We start from the raw sequence: 21,097 nt of genomic DNA on the forward strand, positions 1-21,097 counted from the left end.
ATGGATGTGTCATTCAGTGGGAGATTGAGTTATATCAAAACTACTGCAGAGGAGAAGCTCAAGAACAACGAGTGTACACCTGCAGATTTGTGCTACTCCTTTCAAGTAAGTCTCTCTTATCATTTTTTATCATAAAATGAGAGACACTTTGGTTTATGATTTGTTGGTGTTACCGGAGACGTTCTTTGCGATGTTGGTTGAGACACGAGCGATGGCTCATCGCGACAAGAAAGACGTTTTGATAGTTGGTGGTGTCGGGTGTAACGAGCGTTTGCAGGACATGATGAGGACTATGTGTTCTGAACGTGACGGTAGGCTTTTTGCTTCGGATGATCGTTACTGCATTGATAACGGAGCGATGATTGCGTACACGGGTCTTCTTGAGTTTGTTAACGGTATTGAAACGCCGTTAGAAGACACTACCTTTACGCAGCGGTTTCGCACGGACGAGGTTCATGCGGTGTGGCGAGAGAAGGAAGAGTTGGTATATGGAGATAAGAACGTTGCTGCTGCTAAGTGATTGTGTGTACTCAATTTTTATCGATTATGAGAAGTGGATATGTCTACTCGATAACATTTGTTTTTGATGAGATAACTTTGAGAAATTCGTGGGTTCACCCATTAACCAATAGTATTTGAGTATTTGATATCTTTTTTAAAAAGAAACAAAATTGAATTTTCAAATTAGATTATATTTAAAAAAAAACTAAAAATACATAAAAATAGTTACAAAAAATAAATAAATTAATATTGTTAAGTCATCAGCAAAATATTAAACCCTATACCCTAAATCCTAAATCCTAAACCCTAAATTCTAAACCTTAAACTTTGGATAAACCCTAAACCGTTAGAAAATCTTAAACCCTAAATCATATATTAAAAACTAAATTTTAATAACACTAAACCCTAAATCCTAATCACTAAACCCTAAATCTTTGGGTAAACCCCAAACCCTTGGATAAATCATATACTCTAAATCAAATATATTAAATCCTAAAATTTAAGATTTATTCAAGGATTCAGAGTTTACCCAAGGGTTTAGGGTTTAGTGATTAGGATTAGGGTTTAGTGTTATTAAAATTTAGTTTTGATATATGATTTAGGGTTTAAGATTTTCAAATGGTTTAAAGTTTATCCAAGGTTTAAGGTTTAGGGTTTGGGGTTTAGAATTTAGGGTATAGAGTTTAGTATTTTGCTGACGGTCTAACAATATTAATTTATTTATTTTTTGTAACTATTTTTATGTATTTTTATTTTTTATTTTAAAAATATAATATAATTTGGAAATTCAATTTTGTTTTCTTTTTTAAAAGATATCAAATGTCAAATACTCAAACACTATGGTTGGTGAACCTATAGGTTCACCATAGGGGGTGAACCCAAGAATTTTTCTATAACTTTTGGTGAAATGTTACGAATCTTATCATTTATTTTGGTCTAATAAAAAAAAAAAATAAATTGCCAAAACATAACAAAAATTCGGCATGATTGTTTTTTTGGACTTATTCTTGGATTCACTTGAATCTCTAGGTTCACCAACCAATAGGATTGTGTTATTTCATATTCGGTATCTTTTATAATAGGAAACAAAATATTGTGAAGTTATATTATGTTTTTAGAATAAAAAGGCTAAAAAAAATAGTAGTAATTACAAAAAAAATATTTTTTAGCCAGCAAAACACTAAACCCTAATTCCTAATCCTTAAACCTTGGATAAATCTTAAACACTAAATAAAAATACTAAACACTAAAACACTCAAAGGTTTAGGGTTCAGAGTTTAGGATTTATGATTTAGGGTTTAGGGTTTAGCGTTTAGTGCTTTTGATTTAGAGCTTATGATTTATCCAAGGGTTTACCCAAGGGTCTATGGTTTAGAATTTAGGATTTAGGGATTAGAATTTAGGGTTTAGTGTTTTGCTGGTTAAAAAATATTTTTTTTTTGTAATTACTATTATTTTTTATTTTTATTTTTATTTTTTTATTTTAAAAACATAATATAATTTGACAATATTTTATTTTTTTTTAAAAGATATCAAATTTGAAATAATGAAATTCTATTGGTTGGTGAACCTAAAAGTTCACCCTATGGGGTGAACCAGTGTTTTTAAAACCGGACCGGCTAGCGAACCAGAAATTTTTTGAGATTAAAATAAATTTAAAGTATATTATATAAAATATAAATAATATGCATATTCTTAAAAAATAGATCATATCAAATAAAATGTTTAAATAGTCATAATGTGTAGGAAAACTTAAAAATAACAATTAAAATCTAAAATCAATATGAAAAGCACATATAAACTTTATTAGCAAATCTTATCACTCTAAATCTTCATCACCTTGTTAAAAAAAATTATATACACATTAGGTAAAAGTTATATATTGAAATACAAATGTCACAAACGTAAATGTTTCAATTATTTAAATATTCAAAACAAGTGATTATGAAATAAAAGTGAGAAGTAGACAAAAAAAAATATCTTGACGTGAATATTAAACTTTGTGAATCTTATAATTTATGAGTTGTAGAGACGGAAAAAGAAAAAGACGAGAGATGATACTTTATCAATCTTTAATAAATCTTATTTTTACTTTGAAAAGAAGAAAAATTAATTGTTTCATTAACAAAATTTTGGCTTATATACGAACCGGAGTTTGGCCGGTTTATTGGGTCGCCGGTTCCCGGATTTTTGACGGTTCTATTGGGTTTTTTATCTGGTTCAATTATAGTTGGTTTTAACATTAATCCAACCCGGATTATTTTCGGTTCATGGTTCAACCCGGTCCGACCGTCGGTTCGGTCCGGGTTTAAAAACATTGGGGTGAACCTAAGAATGACTCGTTCTTTTGGTATAAAAAAAAATTTCTTCACTTTTTATCTCTTTTAAACTAATTTTTCTCTTTTAAAAATTTTCAATTCTAAAATTTAATGAAATAAATAGTTTTATGAATAAAAAAAATTGTAAAAATGGAAACAATTGATAAAATACGCATATACATAAACTCATATTTTTTTTGGTTGAAAAATTTGATAAATTAAATTTTAAAATTACGTTATACTAAAAGTAAAATTCATCTTCTACGGAAAATGTGTTAGTAGAAAGTGAATTCTAGATAAAACAACTTCGTCTATTTTTTAGAAAGAACAATCTACTTTTACTTAAAATTCTAAATAGAAAGAATGTGAATTCTACTAATTGTAAAGATAACAATTTTTCTGTAGAATACTGCTTCTAATTTTATTATGTATTCTACAACACCCGGAAGGTGAAATCTAGACATTACTCTGACGACTACATGAGGTAGAATCTGTTTATAATGAGTTTTGAACGTTTACCTAGGAACTCTAATTAGGAATTATAATGGTCAATGATTGAAGAAAACCCTTGAGGCTTGATCTAAATCACTTGAGCACAAGCAGTTAAGAACAAGTTGATGTAGCCAAACATGCATAAACCATAAACCATAAATCATAAACTCCTCAAATTATGTCATCATACAGAGGTTACAGTAACCATGCAACCAAAGTAAAGTATATAATAGTCTTTTGGTTGCATTCACTTGGAGCCTTTAGAAACCCAGCCTGCTTAAATCCGTTGCATTCCTTCTTCTGTGACAGTAAGGCCCTCTTCTTGCACGAGAAGAGCTTGGATCAGTCGGAGGAGGCAACATTGGTTGCTCTCTGTTAACAAAGCCACCTGAAAAAAAATGTCAAAAAGAGTGTGTTTCTTCTTGTTTCGGAAAGGAACATAATAAACAAACGAGATAACTACAACGTAAGTTCGACTACTTACTGCCAAAGGAACCAGACAGACTGGGGAATTGCATTTGCATTCCAGCATTGCTACTCCAAGACTGTTCAAAACCAGCCAATTCATCTACAGCAAGAGGAAGAAACGTTTATAAATTCGAGGTTCTGTCATCTACACAATAGAATCTTTCTGAAGCATAACGAGGAAAGTGTTACTTACCTTCGTTCAGATTGTGCAAAATCTGGTTTGTACCAACCCGACCATCCGAGTTGCGCGTACGCTCAACCGTGTGGCCCTGCAAGGATGAAAACATCACTTATACAATTTAACTGATCCAACAACAAAGGAAAAAAATATTTTTATGGTGCTTATAAGGTATGTGTGTATAAAGTGTAACCTACCTTGTTATGGAAGCCTCTTGAAATCCTGTGCGCTGCTTCGCGAGTTGCAGTATTAGCTTCTTTGCTTTCTTCCAGAGTTAACTGTTACACAATAAAACCAAGATTTAGTAGTTAAGCATAAACTAAAACTCTATACACACGGACAAATATGTTAAAACTGTTACAACTCACCCCATCACTTCCTGTCCTTCTGGTCGTGGACGAAGTGTAGTAGTTTCCGTCATTACCACCGTAAGTAACAGTCGAGCTCTGGAAACTATAACCTTGAGTCTGTGGCTGCCATTGTCCACTGTTCACCATAGCATTTGTATTCATGTTTTGCATGTGTCTGACTGCAGAAACATAAACAGACAAGTCAAGTTACATAGAAACAAAACAATCTCTTTAATTACTTGGAAACTGTAACCTTGAGTTTGTGGTTGCCATTGTTCATAGGTCACCATAGCATTTGCATTCATGTTTTGCCTGTGCGTGAACCTTCTCTCTGTGGAAACATAAACACACAAGTCAAGTTACAAAGAAACAAAACAATCTCCTAACTTGGAAACTATAACCTTGAGTTAGTGGCTGCCATTGTCCATTGTTCTCCATAGCATTTGCATTCATGTTTTGCATGTGTGCAATCCTTCTCTCTGCGAAAACATAGACATGGAAGTCAAGTTACATAAAAACAAAACAATCTCCTCCCATAGAAACAATAACCTTGAGTTTGTGGCCGCCATTGTTCATTGTCCACCATAGCATATTCATTCATGTTTTCCCTGTGTCTGGTCCTTCTCTCTACAAAAACATAAACACACAAGTCAAGTTACAAAGAAAACAAAATAACCTCATCCCTTGGAAACTATATAACCTTGAGTAGTTCTCAAAATAAAATAAGAACTATAACCTTGAGTTTGTTGTTGCCATTGTCCATTGTCCACCATAGCATTTGCATTCATGTTTTGCATGTGTGTGATCCTTCTCTCTACAGAATCATAAACGCACACGTCAAGTTTTTTTTTTTTTTTTTTTTTTTTTTTTTTTTTTCACGTCAAGTTACAAAGAAACCAAAACAATCTCCTTCCTTGGAGACTACAGAAGAAGAAAAAAATTTGGAAAAATTAAGGGTTATCACCTTCAGCTATAGCCTCTTCAGTTTCCACCTCACTGCTTGACCTGCCACGTTTCCCTAGGATTACGCTCTTCTCTTGATATGCTTCTCCTTCTTCCTCAGCATCTAAAACATTGATCTCTTCAATAACTGGTCCACCTGGTAGTCTCGGTTGTGGTGTCTGGTGATGATGATTCTCGATAAACCCTAATGGAGGAGGACGCACTCCAGCAAAAGGGTCCACGGTAGGAGGACCAAACAAGCTGGGCTGAAACATGCTACCACCAAAAGGCTCGGTGAAGAAAGGGTCATCAAACGGATCTCTTCCTCCGAAAAAACTAGACATCAGACTCGGAGGATCACCATTAGATCCACCAAAAGGGCCACCAAAACCATCAACAGAGACTCCTAAAACATTAGACATCTGACTCGGTGGACCGTTGTTAGATCCACCAAAACTATCAGCAGAGTCTCCTCCTAAAACATTGGACATCTGACTCGGAGGTTCATTGTTAGGGGCACCAAAACCATCAAAAGAGTCTCCTCCAGAACTAGACATCAGACTCGGGGGACCATTGTTCGGGCCACCAGAAGAGCCTCCAAAGCCACCAGAAGGACAATTAAAGTTGAAAGGATCTCCACCACCTCCTTGCATCTTCCCTGGTCACTACACTTAAACTCATATGAGAAAGCTCAAATGCAAACAATGAAATTGCATCTTTGAACACAAGATCACATATCTTCAAAGAAAACTGGAAATTATAGAGACAACACCAGTAGGAAACAAAATAAACCCATAACTCTCAAGCAACATTAGCAGAATCTTAGCAACGTCAAGACTCTAAGAAAACAATCCAACTAAAACACAACAGGATCAACCATAAGAGCAAAACTTTATTAAAGCAACTCAAGAGCCCTACCCATGAGCAACTCATGAACGTAATCTAGTTCATAAAGATCGGTATTAACGAAAACCCTAAAGGCAAACCAAACCAAACAGCAGAACCCGGTGCTAACTCGGAGAAAGATCTAAAGTCATACCTCTGAACCAAAAACGATCAGCAGAAGAGAGAGAAGAAACCTCTCGAGATGTTGTTGCGAGTGTGAGACTTTATTCAACCCTTTATGCAGTTTTCACCGAGAGGGCAACGAAGGAATCTGCTCGAGATAATTTTCACAAAAGTTGCAATATGATTGGCTGATGGTTACACGTTACACATACAATTTTCTCTCCAAGATTTTCTTCTAAAAATGGCGTAATTAGATAAGATTATGCAATCAATTATACGTATGATTTCGGACAAAACTCTGAGATGGACCAAATGGCCAAAAAAAATTCTTCTACATCCAAAATTATTCTACATGGACTAAGGGATTGCAAATTACAATATTACCCTAAATAAAGGGAAAATATGAACCATTTGATCATCTCATCTATATTTAATCTTAACCACACGATTTCACACTTCTTTCTTTCTCTCTCATTTTCTTTCTTTGATTTCAACCACTTATAGCCACACAATTTTTTTATCTCATCCATATTCGGCTGGTACAACTAGTATAATTCGTACAACCAAACATGAAATAAACATGCAATATATTCTAATTGGTAAATAATGACAAAATTTCATATATTTTATTCAAGAATTTTCAATTTTTTGTTAAATTATTATATTACACTCTTAATTTAGTTTTACATTATATATTTTTTACTTTAAGATTTATTAACTATATTAGCCATATTATTATGATAAACAAACATCAAACATACTTTTTACAAAGCCATGATGTGAAAATATTGCTACAAACCTAAATCTAGCAATATAAATAATTGATATAATTTTTATTATATATTAGACGAGAATTACTGGTACAACTGGCACAACTTTAACATCTTAAAAATTGTCAAAACCAATTTAGTATTTCATATGAAAAAAACAATTAAATCCCAATTGGTATGTACTCAGAAAGTTTCTTTTAACTTATTTGAAGTTTTGGAATTTTTTTTTAAAAATATTACACAACTCTATAAGTTTACATGATTTACCTTATACTTTTAAGGTTTGTTAACTTGTTGTCCACACAATTTTTGGAAAACATACCCCCATGATTGCTCTTAATCTGAATGATTCCTCCCTTATCCTGTTTGAATTGAAGAGCCAGGATTCTGAAACTCTCAAGAGCATCAGACTTGTTGCGTAAGAAGTCCGCCCAAGTGTACCTGGAAATATCATCAACCAATACAAAAATATATCGGTTACCAGCAACGCTTTCAGGTGTTATAGGACCCATGAGATCCATGTTAACCAGTTCCAATATCCGTGTAGAACTGATCTCTGAAATTTGTTTGTGCTGTACCTTGACTTGCTTTCCTTGGCAGTATGCTCCACATACTGTCTCTGTCTGTTTCTCCAAATCAGGGACACCTCTTACTACTTTAGCATTCACGAGTCTGCTAAGCCCATTGGTGTTCATGTGACCCAGTTTTTTGTTCCAGAGATCAAGTTTGGATTCAGTAGCCGTAAAACACACGTTTGAAGGTCTCCAAAGATAGCAGTTGTTCCCTGAACGAATACCTCTCAGCACCACATTGTTTCTTGCATCAACGGCGCGACATTCCTTGCTGTTAAAGATAACCTCTAATCCTTCATCACATAGTTGACTCACATTGATCAGATTGGCCTTGAGACCCTCAACAAAGTAAACGTTTGAGAGTTTAGGCACATCAGGTCTGGAGGTTATTCCAATTGCACGAATTTTGCCTTGTCCTCCATCTCCAAAAGTAACTTTTTCACCTCTGATGAGTTCGAGTTTCTCAAGATAGTCTTCACTTCCAGTCATATGCTTTGAGCACCCACTATCAAAATACCAGGGAAGTTGAGATTGTGATGCTTCTTCAGCAGAGGTATAAGCAACATTACTAACGATCTCTGTGTCTACTTGTACTCGCACAAAGTTGCAAACAAGATCATGTTCTGCTTCAGTGTGTGACTTAACAGAAACGGTGTTTAGTTCAGAGTGAGTGTTCTCTTTGTAGTTCGGATATAGATCACGTTTGGCTATCCACACGCAACCATAAGCAGTTGGTTCGGTGAAACACAGGTTCAACCTCCATGCTCTCTCATACTGACGTCTTCGAAAGTAACAAAACCTAGCGTTGTGTCCTCGTTTCCCACAGAAATGACATCCGTTTCCACGTCTTCTTGGTTTAGGAAGGACATTCTCGTTTCTTTCAGCAGGGACCCCTTTCTCTTCAGGTTTCTTTTCTTCATTAGGAGCTTCCCTCACAAACTTCATTTCAGTAGCCTTTGAGGTAGATCCTTTATATCCCAAGCCAATGTTGAGACTCGGACACTGTCCCAATGTAAGTATGTGATCAAGAGTTGCAGTACCAGCTGAGAGCATGCAAACCTTCTTGTGATTTTCAGTTAGTTGAATTTCGAGTAGCCTACTTCGATCAGTCTCTACGGCTAAGAGATCGCTCAACCTTTGTACGTGTGCTTCAGCTTCCTTACGAACTTGTTCCTGCTCTGTCATCGCTCTCTTAAGTGCAAGAACTTCTTGATCCGGCTCTCGGTCAATTGAGTAAGCTTTTGCCTTGGTGGAAGGCTGATCAAGTTCCAGTATGTTAATCTGAGCTTTCAGCATTGCTTTATCCTTGAGAAGCTCGAGATTCTCATGACTGAGATCATAGAACTTGTCAAATAGAATCTTGTACTCAGTTTCAAGATCTTGCTCAAGATCATCATCATCCTCGTTGTAAGCATTAGAGTCTTTTCCACTTTCTTGACCAATTAGAGCCATGAAGTTTAGGTGCAGCTCACCTTCATCACTGTCGCTTTCAGATTCAGTGTCACTGAAGCACATAAGAGACTTCTCTTTCTTGAGAATGCTAGGACACTCACTGCGTGTATGCCCAATGCCTTTACACTCAATACATTTTTGCTCTTTTCTCTTAGCAAGGGGACACTCGCTTCTGAAGTGGCCGTAACCTTCACACTCATGACACTTCTTTGTGTTCTTGCTCGAATCCTGCTTTGAGTGCTGAGAGCTGCCCCTTTCAACATCATTCTTTTGGTAGCGTCCATTGGATCTACCACCACCTTTCTCCATACGCTTGACAAACTTGTTGAAGTTTCGAGCCATTAAACTCAGATTCTCTTCAATCTTAGTGACTTGACCATCATCCTTAGACTCAGCTGTGAAGGCAATGCTCTTCTGGTTAGTAGATTGTCGGTCGGTTTTCTCAAGATCATGCACCTTCAGAAGGCCTGAGAGTTGATCAAACTTCATCTCATCTATGTCAACATCAAGTGTGAGAACAGCTTTATAAGCTTCAAACCGTGGTGGTAAGCACCTTAGCAGCTTCTTCACCAAATCCTTTTCTTCATACTTCTTGCCAAGAACAGACGCTTCACTTGCCAATTCACTGATCTTGCATATGAATCCATCAATCGGCTCATCATCACTCATTCTCAGGTTCTCAAACTTGGAGGCTAGGTGATCAAGGTGTGTCCTTCTCACACTGGTATTTCCTTCAAAGTGATTTATGAGCGTATCCCACGCTTGCTTGGTAGATTCACATCCTTGTATGATCTTGAACTGCTCAACATCTACTGAAGAAAATATGACAGTTAGAGCTTTAGAGTTGAACTTCGACGCTTTCTTCTCACCATCAGTCCACTGGTCTTTAGGCTGTGGACCAACAGACTTATCTTCCAAGACAACGGTAGGAGCACTCCAACCATCTTCTACAGACGTCCAAGCATCTTCATCAACTCCTCTGATGATGTGTTGCATCCTCACTTTCCAGTGACCAAAGTTGGTACTGTCCAGCATGATAGGCTTATGAACGTATAAGAGTTCCTTCATGGTGTCCATGAAATCTGCAGGATAACCTGTTAGTAGTACTTGATACCACAGAGGTTTCCCGCTCTGATACCAAATGAAAGTTCAGAGACACACAAATATGAACCGTACACAAGTCTTTCAAGAACACTTTCTTGTATATTAGAAATCTTTTAAACAATCCTCCTTGATCTGTTTAATCCGATTTATGCTCAGTCACACACGACTAGCGACATACCAATTTCTAATCTCTAAATTACAGAAACCCAAGCTGAAAACCTTTCACTCGATTTCTGTAGCCGACAAGAAAAAACCTCTTGCTCTAGCTTTTACTCTCTTAACGTATAAATCAATTTTATTAATCCAAACATTTTTTTAAAAAAAAAATTGATAGGATATGTAATTAAATTTAAATGATATTAAAATACACAATATAATTTAATTTAAATGATATTAACATACACAACCTAAAACACTTCTAGGTTCCCTCGTTAAGTACACGTGAAAGACAATATTCTATTTCCTAAAATATCGCCAACAGAAGATCTTCTTTGCTTCGCGCCAAAGCAATATCTTCTATTTCCATAAGTTTGTGACACGTCATCACGCCGTAACAAACTTAACGTATTATGTTACACACTCATCACAATGTGTAACACACTCTTGGCTCAGAACGAACAAGCTCACAATTCTTGAGCTTACAAGATGATCATTTGGTGTCCAATGAATGATGATCGTTATTTGATTTATTAGATGAATATTAAAACAACAACAAAAAAAATCACGCGTGAAGAAATATAAGAGTGGAATACAGTTGAGGATTATTTCTATTGTGGGATACATTAATTCCTTTTACACGAATCATGACGTCTGGAATGCGTTTGAAGACATAGGTACGCAAATGTGTCTTGGCCTTCTTTCTCACTCTTAGTTTCCTTCCAAAAATAGAAAAAGTGTTTTGTTCTTTTTGTTAGAATCTCAAAATACTTTTCCATGTAATTTCATAGTATATATGTTTGAAGACAGAGAATGTCTTAAGAGTGGAATACAGTTGAGGATTATTTCTATTGTGGGATACATTAATTCCTTTTACACGAATCATGACGTCTGGAATGTGCTTGAAGACATAGGTACGCAAGTCTGTTATAGCTGTCAAATGCACGGGCTCACCATTGGTTGCCCATGTTCAAAAATTAATGGGTCTAATTTGGTGACACCCATTTGTTCATGCGGATTATAAATGAACAAGAATCACATGACCAATGGGTAATGAGCGTTAATGGATTTGGACTATATGGACATGGGCGGTCCAATGGTCACAAAAAACTAATGTTTCTAAAATCCGAGTTTTCCCGCTAAAATCGCAAAATCGATTTTTTTCCGCTAAAATCTTAATATTAAGTTTTTTTGTCAAAACCATAAAATCAAGTATTCTAGCTAAAACCGCAAAATCAAAATTTTCGCCAAAACCGCAAAATCGAAGTTTCTTGCCAAAATCGTAAAATCGAGTTTTCCCGCCAAAACCAAAAATTGATTTTTCCGCCAAAACCAAAAATTGATTTTTTCCGCCAAAACCGGAAATCGAGTTTTCCGCCAAAACCACAAAATCGAGTTTTCCTGCCAAAACCGCAAAATCGAGTTTTTCCGCCAAAACCGCAAAATCGAGTTTTCCAGCTAAAACCAAAAATCGAGTTTTCCTGCCAAAACCGCAAAATCGAGTTTTCCCGCCAAACCCGCAAAATTGAGTTTTCCCGGTAAAACTGCAAAATCGAGTTTTTCCGCTAAAACCGCAAAAATCGAGCTTTCCCGTTAAAACCTCAAAATCGGGGTTTCTCGCCAAAATCGGAAAATCTGGTTTTTTTGCTAAAACCGAAAAATCGATTTTCTCCGCCACAACCGCAAAATTGACTTTTCCGCCAAAACTGCAAAATTTAAACTTTTCTTATATTGTCTATTATGGACTCCATGGTAGCTCATGTAAACATGAGTGTTAGTGGGTCTGGTCCTTAATGGACATGGTTCTTAATGGACATGGTTCTTAATAGACATGGTCACTTTCTGACCGCAAACAATAAATGGACAAATGCATCTGAGCTAATGGACATGGGCTAACCCAGTTTATAGCTCTAAAGTCTGTCTTGGCCTTCTTTCTCGCCCTTAGTTTCATTCCTAAAATAGAGAAATTGTTTTGTTCTGTTTGTTAGAATCTCAAAATACGTTTCCATGTAATTTCATAGTATATATGTTATATATTTACAGTATTCACTACTTTTTCTTAATTTTTTGTGTTATATATATTATAGTTAGTGAGAAATATTGTGCGCACTTGTGTTATAATTAATCAATATATATTTGATTAAATTCTTCTTGGCTATATCTAAACTAAAATTTTGCAAAGTCTAATCTCATCTTATAAGTTTAGTAATGGATCATTTCTACGTTTTAAATGTAAGGATTATTATCACAACCCTTAAAAAAAGGATTATTACACAAGATTGTTGGGCTCTAGGGCAAGGATACAACTAATCTTCAACAATTTGGTGCTTTTGTAAGCTTTTTGTTTATGTTTACTTTCGTAGAATAATCAAGAGACAATGCTGTGTGCCTATACTCTCCTTGGTGATCAGTTTTGCTTTGCTTTTTTTTCTATTTAGAATATGAGGAAAATACATTTTCTCAAACTTGGAAGGACTAGCAACAATTATGGCATCTCCCAATGGAAATCTATAGAATATACAGTGTACTAACAGTAGGAAGAATTTTACAAATGTAGTAAGTTGAAAACTTGTTTCCTACATTTGAATATAAAGATCACAAAGCCATTTAGAAAGAGTTTCATAATGAGTTTTGAACGTTTACCTAGGAACTCTAATTAGGAATTATAATGGTCAATGATTGAAGAAAACCCTTGAGGCTTGATCTAAATCACTTGAGCACAAGCAGTTAAGAACAAGTTGATGTAGCCAAACATGCATAAACCATAAACCATAAATCATAAACCACTCAAATCATGTCATCATACAGAGGTTACAGTAACCATGCAACCAAAGTAAAGTATATAATAGTCTTTTGGTTACATTCACTTGGAGCCTTTAGAAACCCAGCCTGCTTAAATCCGTTGCATTCCTTCTTCTGTGACAGTAAGGCCCTCTTCTTGCACGAGAAGAGCTTGGATCAGTCGGAGGAGGCAACATTGGTTGCTCTCTGTTAACAAAGCCACCTGAAAAAAATGTCAAAAAGAGTGTGTTTCTTCTTGTTTCGGAAAGGAACATAATAAACAAACGAGAAAACTACAACGTAAGTTCGACTACTTACTGCCAAAGGAACCAGACAGACTGGGGAATTGCATTTGCATTCCAGCATTGCTACTCCAAGACTGTTCAAAACCAGCCAATTCATCTACAGCAAGAGGAAGAAACGTTTATAAATTCGAGGTTCTGTCATCTACACAATAGAATCTTTCTGAAGCATAACGAGGAAAGTGTTACTTACCTTCGTTCAGATTGTGCAAAATCTGGTTTGTACCAACCCGACCATCCGAGTTGCGCGTACGCTCAACCGTGTGGCCCTGCAAGGATGAAAACATCACTTATACAATTTAACTGATCCAACAACAAAGGAAAAAAATATTTTTATGGTGCTTATAAGGTATGTGTGTATAAAGTGTAACCTACCTTGTTATGGAAGCCTCTTGAAATCCTGTGCGCTGCTTCGCGAGTTGCAGTATTAGCTTCTTTGCTTTCTTCCAGAGTTAACTGTTACACAATAAAACCAAGATTTAGTAGTTAAGCATAAACTAAAACTCTATACACACGGACAAATATGTTAAAACTGTTACAACTCACCCCATCACTTCCTGTCCTTCTGGTCGTGGACGAAGTGTAGTAGTTTCCGTCATTACCACCGTAAGTAACAGTCGAGCTCTGGAAACTATAACCTTGAGTCTGTGGCTGCCATTGTCCACTGTTCACCATAGCATTTGTATTCATGTTTTGCATGTGTCTGACTGCAGAAACATAAACACACAAGTCAAGTTACAAAGAAACAAAACAATCTCTTTAATTACTTGGAAACTGTAACCTTGAGTTTGTGGTTGCCATTGTTCATAGGTCACCATAGCATTTGCATTCATGTTTTGCCTGTGCGTGAACCTTCTCTCTGTGGAAACATAAACACACAAGTCAAGTTACAAAGAAACAAAACAATCTCCTAACTTGGAAACTATACCTTGAGTTAGTGGCTGCCATTGTCCATTGTTCTCCATAGCATTTGCATTCATGTTTTGCATGTGTGCAATCCTTCTCTCTGCGGAAACATAGACATGGAAGTCAAGTTACATAAAAACAAAACAATCTCCTCCCATAGAAACAATAACCTTGAGTTTGTGGCCGCCATTGTTCATTGTCCACCATAGCATATTCATTCATGTTTTCCCTGTGTCTGATCCTTCTCTCTACAAAAACATAAACACACAAGTCAAGTTACAAAGAAAACAAAATAACCTCATCCCTTGGAAACTATATAACCTTGAGTAGTTCTCAAAATAAAATAAGAACTATAACCTTGAGTTTGTTGTTGCCATTGTCCATTGTCCACCATAGCATTTGCATTCATGTTTTGCATGTGTGTGATCCTTCTCTCTACAGAATCATAAACGCACACGTCAAGTTTTTTTTTTTTTTTTTTTCACGTCAAGTTACAAAGAAACCAAAACAATCTCCTTCCTTGGAGACTACAGAAGAAGAAAAAAATTTGGAAAAATTAAGGGTTATCACCTTCAGCTATAGCCTCTTCAGTTTCCACCTCACTGCTTGACCTGCCACGTTTCCCTAGGATTACGCTCTTCTCTTGATATGCTTCTCCTTCTTCCTCAGCATCTAAAACATTGATCTCTTCAATAACTGGTCCACCTGGTAGTCTCGGTTGTGGTGTCTGGTGATGATGATTCTCGATAAACCCTAATGGAGGAGGAAGCACTCCAGCAAAAGGGTCCATGGTAGGAGGACCAAACAAGCTGGGCTGAAACATGCTACCACCAAAAGGCTCGGTGAAGAAAGGGTCATCAAACGGATCTCTTCCTCCGAAAAAACTAGACATCAGACTCGGAGGATCACCATTAGATCCACCAAAAGAGCCACCAAAACCATCAACAGAGACTCCTCCTAAAACATTAGACATCTGACTCGGTGGACCGTTGTTAGATCCACCAAAACTATCAGCAGAGTCTCCTCCTAAAACATTGGACATCTGACTCGGAGGTTCATTGTTAGGGGCACCAAAACCATCAAAAGAGTCTCCTCCAGAACTAGACATCAGACTCGGGGGACCATTGTTCGGGCCACCAGAAGAGCCTCCAAAGCCACCAGAAGGACAATTAAAGTTGAAAGGATCTCCACCACCTCCTTGCATCTTCCCTGGTCACTACACTTAAACTCATATGAGAAAGCTCAAATGCAAACAATGAAATTGCATCTTTGAACACAAGATCACATATCTTCAAAGAAAACTGGAAATTATAGAGACAACACCAGTAGGAAACAAAATAAACCCATAACTCTCAAGCAACATTAGCAGAATCTTAGTAACGTCAAGACTCTAAGAAAACAATCCAACTAAAACACAACAGGATCCACCATAAGAGCAAAACTTTATTAAAGTAACTCAAGAGCCCTACCCATGAGCAACTCAAGAACGTAATCTAGTTCATAAAGATCGGTATTAACGAAAACCCTAAAGGCAAACCAAACCAAACAGCAGAACCCGGTGCTAACTCGGAGAAAGATCTAAAGTCATACCTCTGAACCAAAAACGATCAGCAGAAGAGAGAGAGAAGAAACCTCTCGAGATGTTGTTGCGAGTGTGAGACTTTATTCAACCCTTTATGCAGTTTTCACCGAGAGGGCAACGAAGGAATTAATCTGCTCGAGATAATTTTCACAAAAGTTGCAATATGATTGGCTGATGGTTAAACGTTACACGCACAATTTTCTCTCCAAGATTTTCTTCTAAAAATGGCGTAATTAGATAAGATTATGCAATCTATTATACGTATGATTTCGGACAAAACTCTGAGATGGACCAAATGGCAAAAAAAAAAAAAAAAATCTTCTACATCCAAACTTATTCTACATGGACCAAGTGATTGCAAATTACAATATTATCCTAAATAAATGGGTAATATGAACCATTGGATCATCTCATCTTATATTTAATCTTAACCACACGATTTCACACATCTCTCTTTCTCTCTCATTTTCTTTCTTTAATTTCAACCGCTTACAGCCACACAGTTTTTTTATCTCATCCATATTCGGCTGGTACAACTAGTATAGTTCATACAACTAAACATGAAATAAACATGCAATATATTCTAATTGGTAAATAATGACAAAATTTCATATATTTTATTCAAGAATTTTCAATTTTTTGTTAAATTATTATATAACACTCTTAATTTAATTTTACATTATATATTTTATACTTAAGATTTATTAACTATATTAGCCATATTATTATGATAAACAAACATCAAACATACTTTTTACAAAGCTATGATGTGAAAATATTGCTACAAACCTAAATCTAGATATATAAATAATTGATATAATTTTTATTATAAATTAGACGAGAATTACTGGTACAACTGGTAGAACTTTAATATCTCAAAAATTGTCAAAACCAATTTAGTATTCCATATGAGAAAAACAATTAAATATCCCAATTGGTATATACTCAGAAAGTTTCTCTTAACTTATTTGAAGTTTTGGAATTTTTTTAAAAAAATATTACACAACTCTATAAGTTTACATGATCTACCTTATACTTTTAAGGTTTTTTAACTTGTTGTCTACACAATTTTTGGAAAACATATGGAATGTAATTTAACAAAATTGATGATTTCATTTTATCGGGGCAAAGACATGTACACATAATGAAGTGGTACAATTGAAGTAAGTTTAAATTTTATGTGGTACAACTAATTTTTTCGATTTCATTGCCAAAATACAACCATGTGCAAACCAGTACAACTCAAAAACTAGTACAACTATGTACAAACCGGTACAAGTTAGAAACTAGTACAACTATGGACAAACCGGTACAACTCAATTACTAGTACAACTATATTATTTCATTTTGTATTGTGCATTACGTTTTAAACGTGTATCATGTTTTAAACATTATGGTTGAACACTAATGTCAAGTATTTGTACTAGTTTTACCATTCCTAAATATTTTTATGTAAATTTTTTTGACAATTATTACACCATCACATAAGTTTACATAATCTACCTTGTACTTTAACTGTTTGTTTTCTTGATTAACCACATTATTTTGGAAAAGTATAATCTAACTTTCAAATGTTACGATGTCGTTTTGTGATATATTCCTAATTTTATTAAGGTTTTACAATTTTTTTTTTGCAATTATTACACCGTCCTATAAGTTTACATAATATACCTAATAGTTAAGGTTTCTCTTATTTGGCTAGCCACATTATTTTGGAAAAACATACATCATATTTCTTACAAAACTGATGATTCTAAAATATGTTAGAGCAATAGTTGAAGAATTTTCGGGCTACGCATCTAGGTTTTTGGCCTTGAGAGCAAAAAAGATGAAGATGATTTTTTTTTTCTGAAAATAGTACAATTAGTATAACAAGTACAACTTGTAAATGCATCAATATCTGTTGGGCTTGATTTTGGTCGATCAGTTGTTGGGCTAGAATTAATCATAGAGAGAAAGCAAACTCGATTTCAAACCGGCCCATTAGCTAGGCAACGACGAGCTGGAAGCAGTCAATCCGAGATCCCTACAATCTCGAAGCAGTTGAGGCGATCTGCGAGAATGCAGCTATAAGAAGAAGCAGGAAGACAGAGAACATGACACATGAAAACCTAGAGACTTACACCACACACTTGGACCTCAAGCTCAAGCTCTCTCATTCTTTTAACCGTGCAATCGATATTAGTTTTATTCCCCTTGTCTATCGACCTCATTTTATCATTGTATTCGATCATATTCCTTCAATAAAGTTCATTTTTGTCAAATGGAATATGATTACATCATTTGACACATGCAGACGGGGGAGATTAGACCAATATGTCTTATTGGTTCTACATCATTCTCTTTTCTAGCATCTTCATATGTTGAAAACAATAAATAAAAGAAATTATACATCTCATAGTTAAGTGATGCCATGTCATAATTTCTCAAAACTATGTAATCTTTTTTTGGTGAGAATGAATATGATAATGACATATAAGAAAATCGCTTCTCAAATAATGTTTAAGGGATACTCATTCTATTTATAGTAGTTATACTCATTTTAGTTGTACTAATTGTACTAATTCTAGTTATACAAGTTGTACTAGTTTGAATTGTACTAGTTGTACTAGTTTGAGTTATCCTAGTTGTACTAGTAATACTCTGCGTTCTTCTTTATCTTGAATCTCATATGTTAAAGATGAAATTTGATTCTGGATAATATATAACTGATTAAATATGACTATGGATTGATCGATTTGAGATAAGAAAGAGAAAATTAGTGGATGGTTGAATAAAATTTTTGATTTTATTTTATGGTGAAAGAACTATTAATGGAGAAGAAAAGGGGAAGAAGAAGAAGATTGGGTCGGGTTTCGGGTCTGAATCCAGGTCGGATCTTGGGTAGAATAATAATGGCATAGGTTAGTAAATATATTTAAGTCTTTAGGTTTTTTAGTTATTTTACTTAGATTTCTATTTAAATTTAAATGTAAAATAAATAAAAAATTGATGGGTTTAATTGAGATTTTTGTTTTACCCCTAGTGGTCTATACTAGCATTTGATCCTATGATTTCTATTTATATTTTTGTTGACAATCTTCAGTTTTGTATATTTTTTTATTACAAAATAGTTGTAGGAAATGTAACTTTTTTGTATTGCATCTAAATGCTACTTAAGTACTTAGAAGGATTTAGCTACATACTAACTAGGGGGGGGGATAAAAAATAAAATTAAACCGAACCGAACCAACCGAATTCAACCGACTCAAACCAACCAAAAATTATATGTCCCAGCTACTAGGTTAATGTCTTCACAAATTCAAACAGTTCGGTTTGGTTCGTTAAAAACTTAACAGAATAAAAAATCAAATTATTTATTCAGCTAGGTAAACTAAATATACTAATAATATTAAGATCTAAGATAGTTAACCATCTTACATATGTTTTACTTGTAAATAAATATAAAAACACAACTAACAATAAAATAAAAGATCATTATTTTCTTACACTATATAATCAAAATCTAAAAACTATATAAAATCGTTAAAATAGGTGTTTGAAAATAATACTTTAACATTATTGATTATATCTTCTATTTTTGATGATTTTGCATTTAAATATGAAGAAGTTAATGACTTATTAATTGATGATTGGTTTTTGTGTATGATAAATTATATTTTTCAACCGAACCAGAACAAAATTAAACAACCAACTCGACTGAACTGAACCAAACACAAACCAACGTGAATTAAAATCGAGATAAACCAAACACAAACCAACGTGAATTAAAATCGAGATAAACCACTACAAGAAAACATCGGTATTCTGACGAACATTCCGACGGAAAATAAAATCTTCGGAATTTCCCGAGGAATTTCCGAGGATATTCCGAGGAAACCCAAAATTTGGTTTCCTCGGAATTTCCTCGGAATATACCGACGGAATTCCGAGAAAATATCAATCCGTCGGAATATTCTTATGAAATACCGAGGAAAAATGTATTCCTTGGAAAAAACCGATGAATTCCGAGGATATATTATAGCCGTTGGAGAGCCGTTGGGGGATTTTAAAAATTCCAAGGAAATTCCGACGAACTAGCCGTTGGCGTCGGAATTCTGTCGGAATTTCCTCGGTCTGTCGGCAGGATTTCAACTATAAATACAAGCACTCCTCTTCCTCTTCATTCACTCCATATCTTCATCTTCCCTCTTACTCTATTTAGACACGAATTTGATTCATAAAAAACATGTCTTCTTCAAATTATTTTCGTTCTTGGATCGATCGACCTCATTTGGATCCGAACACGAGATTGGTTACGGAAGAATACCAACGAGGTATAACCGAATTCATGGGGTTAGTTCACCGACAACCGGAAGCAAAAACAGGTATGTTAAGATGTCCTTGCTCTAATTGTAAAAACAGAAAGGTTATTAAAGAGTGGGATGTTTGGACTCATCTATATTTGAGTGGGTTTACAGGAAGTTACAAAATTTGGTATCATCATGGGGAAACTGATTATGAACATGGTAGTACTAGCGAACCTCAGCCAGCGGTTAGATTAGAAGAACCAATTAGAACGGATGTAGATTATGGTGTAGGTACTGAGGAGATGGTAAATGATCATTTTAGAGGGGAAGATTTACCCAATGCACAAGCTAGGAGATTTTATGATATGTTGGATGCTGGAAAGCAACCATTGTACGAAGGTTGCAGAGATGGTCATTCAGCTTTATCATCTGATACAAGATTGATGGGCATTAAAAAAGATTATATTTTGGCTGAAGACTGTGTGGATGCGATTGCTGATTTTGTAAAAGGTATTCTACCCGAAGATAATGTAGCTCCATACTACGAGGTTCAGAAACTCGTAGCTGATCTTGGTTTATCGTATCCGGTAATAGATGTATACAGCGACAACTGCATGATTTATTGGAGGGCGGATGAACAGCGGGTTACATGCAAATTTTGTGGAAAACCTCGTTATAAATATACGAGTGGAAGAGTTCCAGTGCCATATAAAAGGATGTGGTATTTGCCTTTGACGGAAAGGTTGCAGAGGTTGTATCTGTCTGACCCAATGAGATGGCATGCGGAGCACTCAACAGATGGTGAGATCAGACGTCCTTCAGATGCAAAAGCGTGGAAGCATTTCCAATCAAAGTATCCCGAGTTTGCGTATGAGAGAAGAAATGTCTACCTTGGATTATGTACTGATGGTTTCAGCCCGTTTGGA

General features: G+C 35.3%; 4 protein-coding genes across 8 annotated transcripts; 1 reads left to right on the forward strand and 3 right to left on the reverse strand.

Annotated features, from left to right (window-relative positions):
• On the forward strand, positions 1-520 carry LOC106373531 (probable tRNA N6-adenosine threonylcarbamoyltransferase). Its single transcript, XM_013813691.1, has 2 exons — positions 1-105; positions 179-520. The coding sequence occupies exons 1-2, from the start codon at positions 1-3 to the stop codon at positions 518-520; spliced, it is 447 nt and encodes a 148-aa protein (XP_013669145.1).
• Positions 521-3,374: 2,854 nt separating this feature from the next.
• Positions 3,375-6,421, reverse strand: LOC125580687. 3 transcript variants are annotated; one of them, XM_048745635.1, is made up of 11 exons: positions 6,289-6,421; positions 5,272-5,907; positions 5,044-5,121; positions 4,857-4,934; positions 4,709-4,786; positions 4,561-4,638; positions 4,326-4,486; positions 4,155-4,235; positions 3,973-4,048; positions 3,796-3,879; positions 3,375-3,699 (listed from the first exon to the last, which is right to left on the reverse strand). In XM_048745635.1, exons 2-11 carry the CDS (start codon positions 5,900-5,902, stop codon positions 3,572-3,574), a joined length of 1,473 nt encoding a protein of 490 aa, XP_048601592.1. In that variant the 5' UTR covers positions 5,903-5,907; positions 6,289-6,421; the 3' UTR covers positions 3,375-3,571. The 3 variants fall into 3 exon arrangements, with proteins under 3 accessions (XP_048601592.1, XP_048601591.1, XP_048601594.1); XM_048745634.1 differs by having other exon boundaries at positions 5,272-5,914; positions 6,289-6,409; XM_048745637.1 differs by lacking the exon at positions 6,289-6,421 and having other exon boundaries at positions 5,272-6,227.
• An 869-nt stretch (positions 6,422-7,290) lies between these two features.
• Positions 7,291-10,119, reverse strand: LOC125579793. Its single transcript, XM_048743641.1, has one exon. The coding sequence runs from the start codon at positions 10,117-10,119 to the stop codon at positions 7,291-7,293; it is 2,829 nt and encodes a 942-aa protein (XP_048599598.1).
• A 2,868-nt stretch (positions 10,120-12,987) lies between these two features.
• Positions 12,988-16,856, reverse strand: LOC125580686. 3 transcript variants are annotated; one of them, XM_048745631.1, is made up of 11 exons: positions 15,891-16,855; positions 14,871-15,516; positions 14,658-14,735; positions 14,471-14,548; positions 14,323-14,400; positions 14,176-14,253; positions 13,941-14,101; positions 13,770-13,850; positions 13,588-13,663; positions 13,411-13,494; positions 12,988-13,315 (listed from the first exon to the last, which is right to left on the reverse strand). In XM_048745631.1, exons 2-11 carry the CDS (start codon positions 15,502-15,504, stop codon positions 13,188-13,190), a joined length of 1,476 nt encoding a protein of 491 aa, XP_048601588.1. In that variant the 5' UTR covers positions 15,505-15,516; positions 15,891-16,855; the 3' UTR covers positions 12,988-13,187. The 3 variants fall into 3 exon arrangements, with proteins under 3 accessions (XP_048601588.1, XP_048601589.1, XP_048601590.1); XM_048745632.1 differs by lacking the exon at positions 14,176-14,253 and having other exon boundaries at positions 15,891-16,851; XM_048745633.1 differs by lacking the exons at positions 14,176-14,253; positions 14,323-14,400 and having other exon boundaries at positions 15,891-16,856.
• Between the last annotated feature and the right edge of the window lie 4,241 nt (positions 16,857-21,097).

Source organism: Brassica napus, chromosome C1, assembly GCF_020379485.1.
Source record: "Brassica napus cultivar Da-Ae chromosome C1, Da-Ae, whole genome shotgun sequence".
Classification (NCBI taxonomy): Eukaryota; Viridiplantae; Streptophyta; class Magnoliopsida; order Brassicales; family Brassicaceae; genus Brassica; species Brassica napus.

Coding starts and splice junctions, on each gene's coding strand:
- LOC125580687 (XM_048745635.1), bottom strand. CDS start 5,902: ATGCAAGGAGGTGGTGGAGATCCTTTCAACTTTAATTGTCCTTCTGGT. Junction 4,787..4,856: donor ATGGCGGCCACAAACTCAAG/GTTATTGTTTCT, acceptor ATGTTTTCGCAG/AGAGAAGGATTGCACACATG. Junction 3,880..3,972: donor TTTGCACAATCTGAACGAAG/GTAAGTAACACT, acceptor CTCTTGCTGTAG/ATGAATTGGCTGGTTTTGAA.
- LOC106373531 (XM_013813691.1), top strand. CDS start 1: ATGGATGTGTCATTCAGTGGGAGATTGAGTTATATCAAAACTACTGCA. Junction 106..178: donor ATTTGTGCTACTCCTTTCAA/GTAAGTCTCTCT, acceptor GTGTTACCGGAG/ACGTTCTTTGCGATGTTGGT.
- LOC125580686 (XM_048745631.1), bottom strand. CDS start 15,504: ATGCAAGGAGGTGGTGGAGATCCTTTCAACTTTAATTGTCCTTCTGGT. Junction 14,401..14,470: donor ATGGCGGCCACAAACTCAAG/GTTATTGTTTCT, acceptor ATGTTTCCGCAG/AGAGAAGGATTGCACACATG. Junction 13,664..13,769: donor CAAGAGGCTTCCATAACAAG/GTAGGTTACACT, acceptor TCATCCTTGCAG/GGCCACACGGTTGAGCGTAC.
- LOC125579793 (XM_048743641.1), bottom strand. CDS start 10,119: ATGAAGGAACTCTTATACGTTCATAAGCCTATCATGCTGGACAGTACC.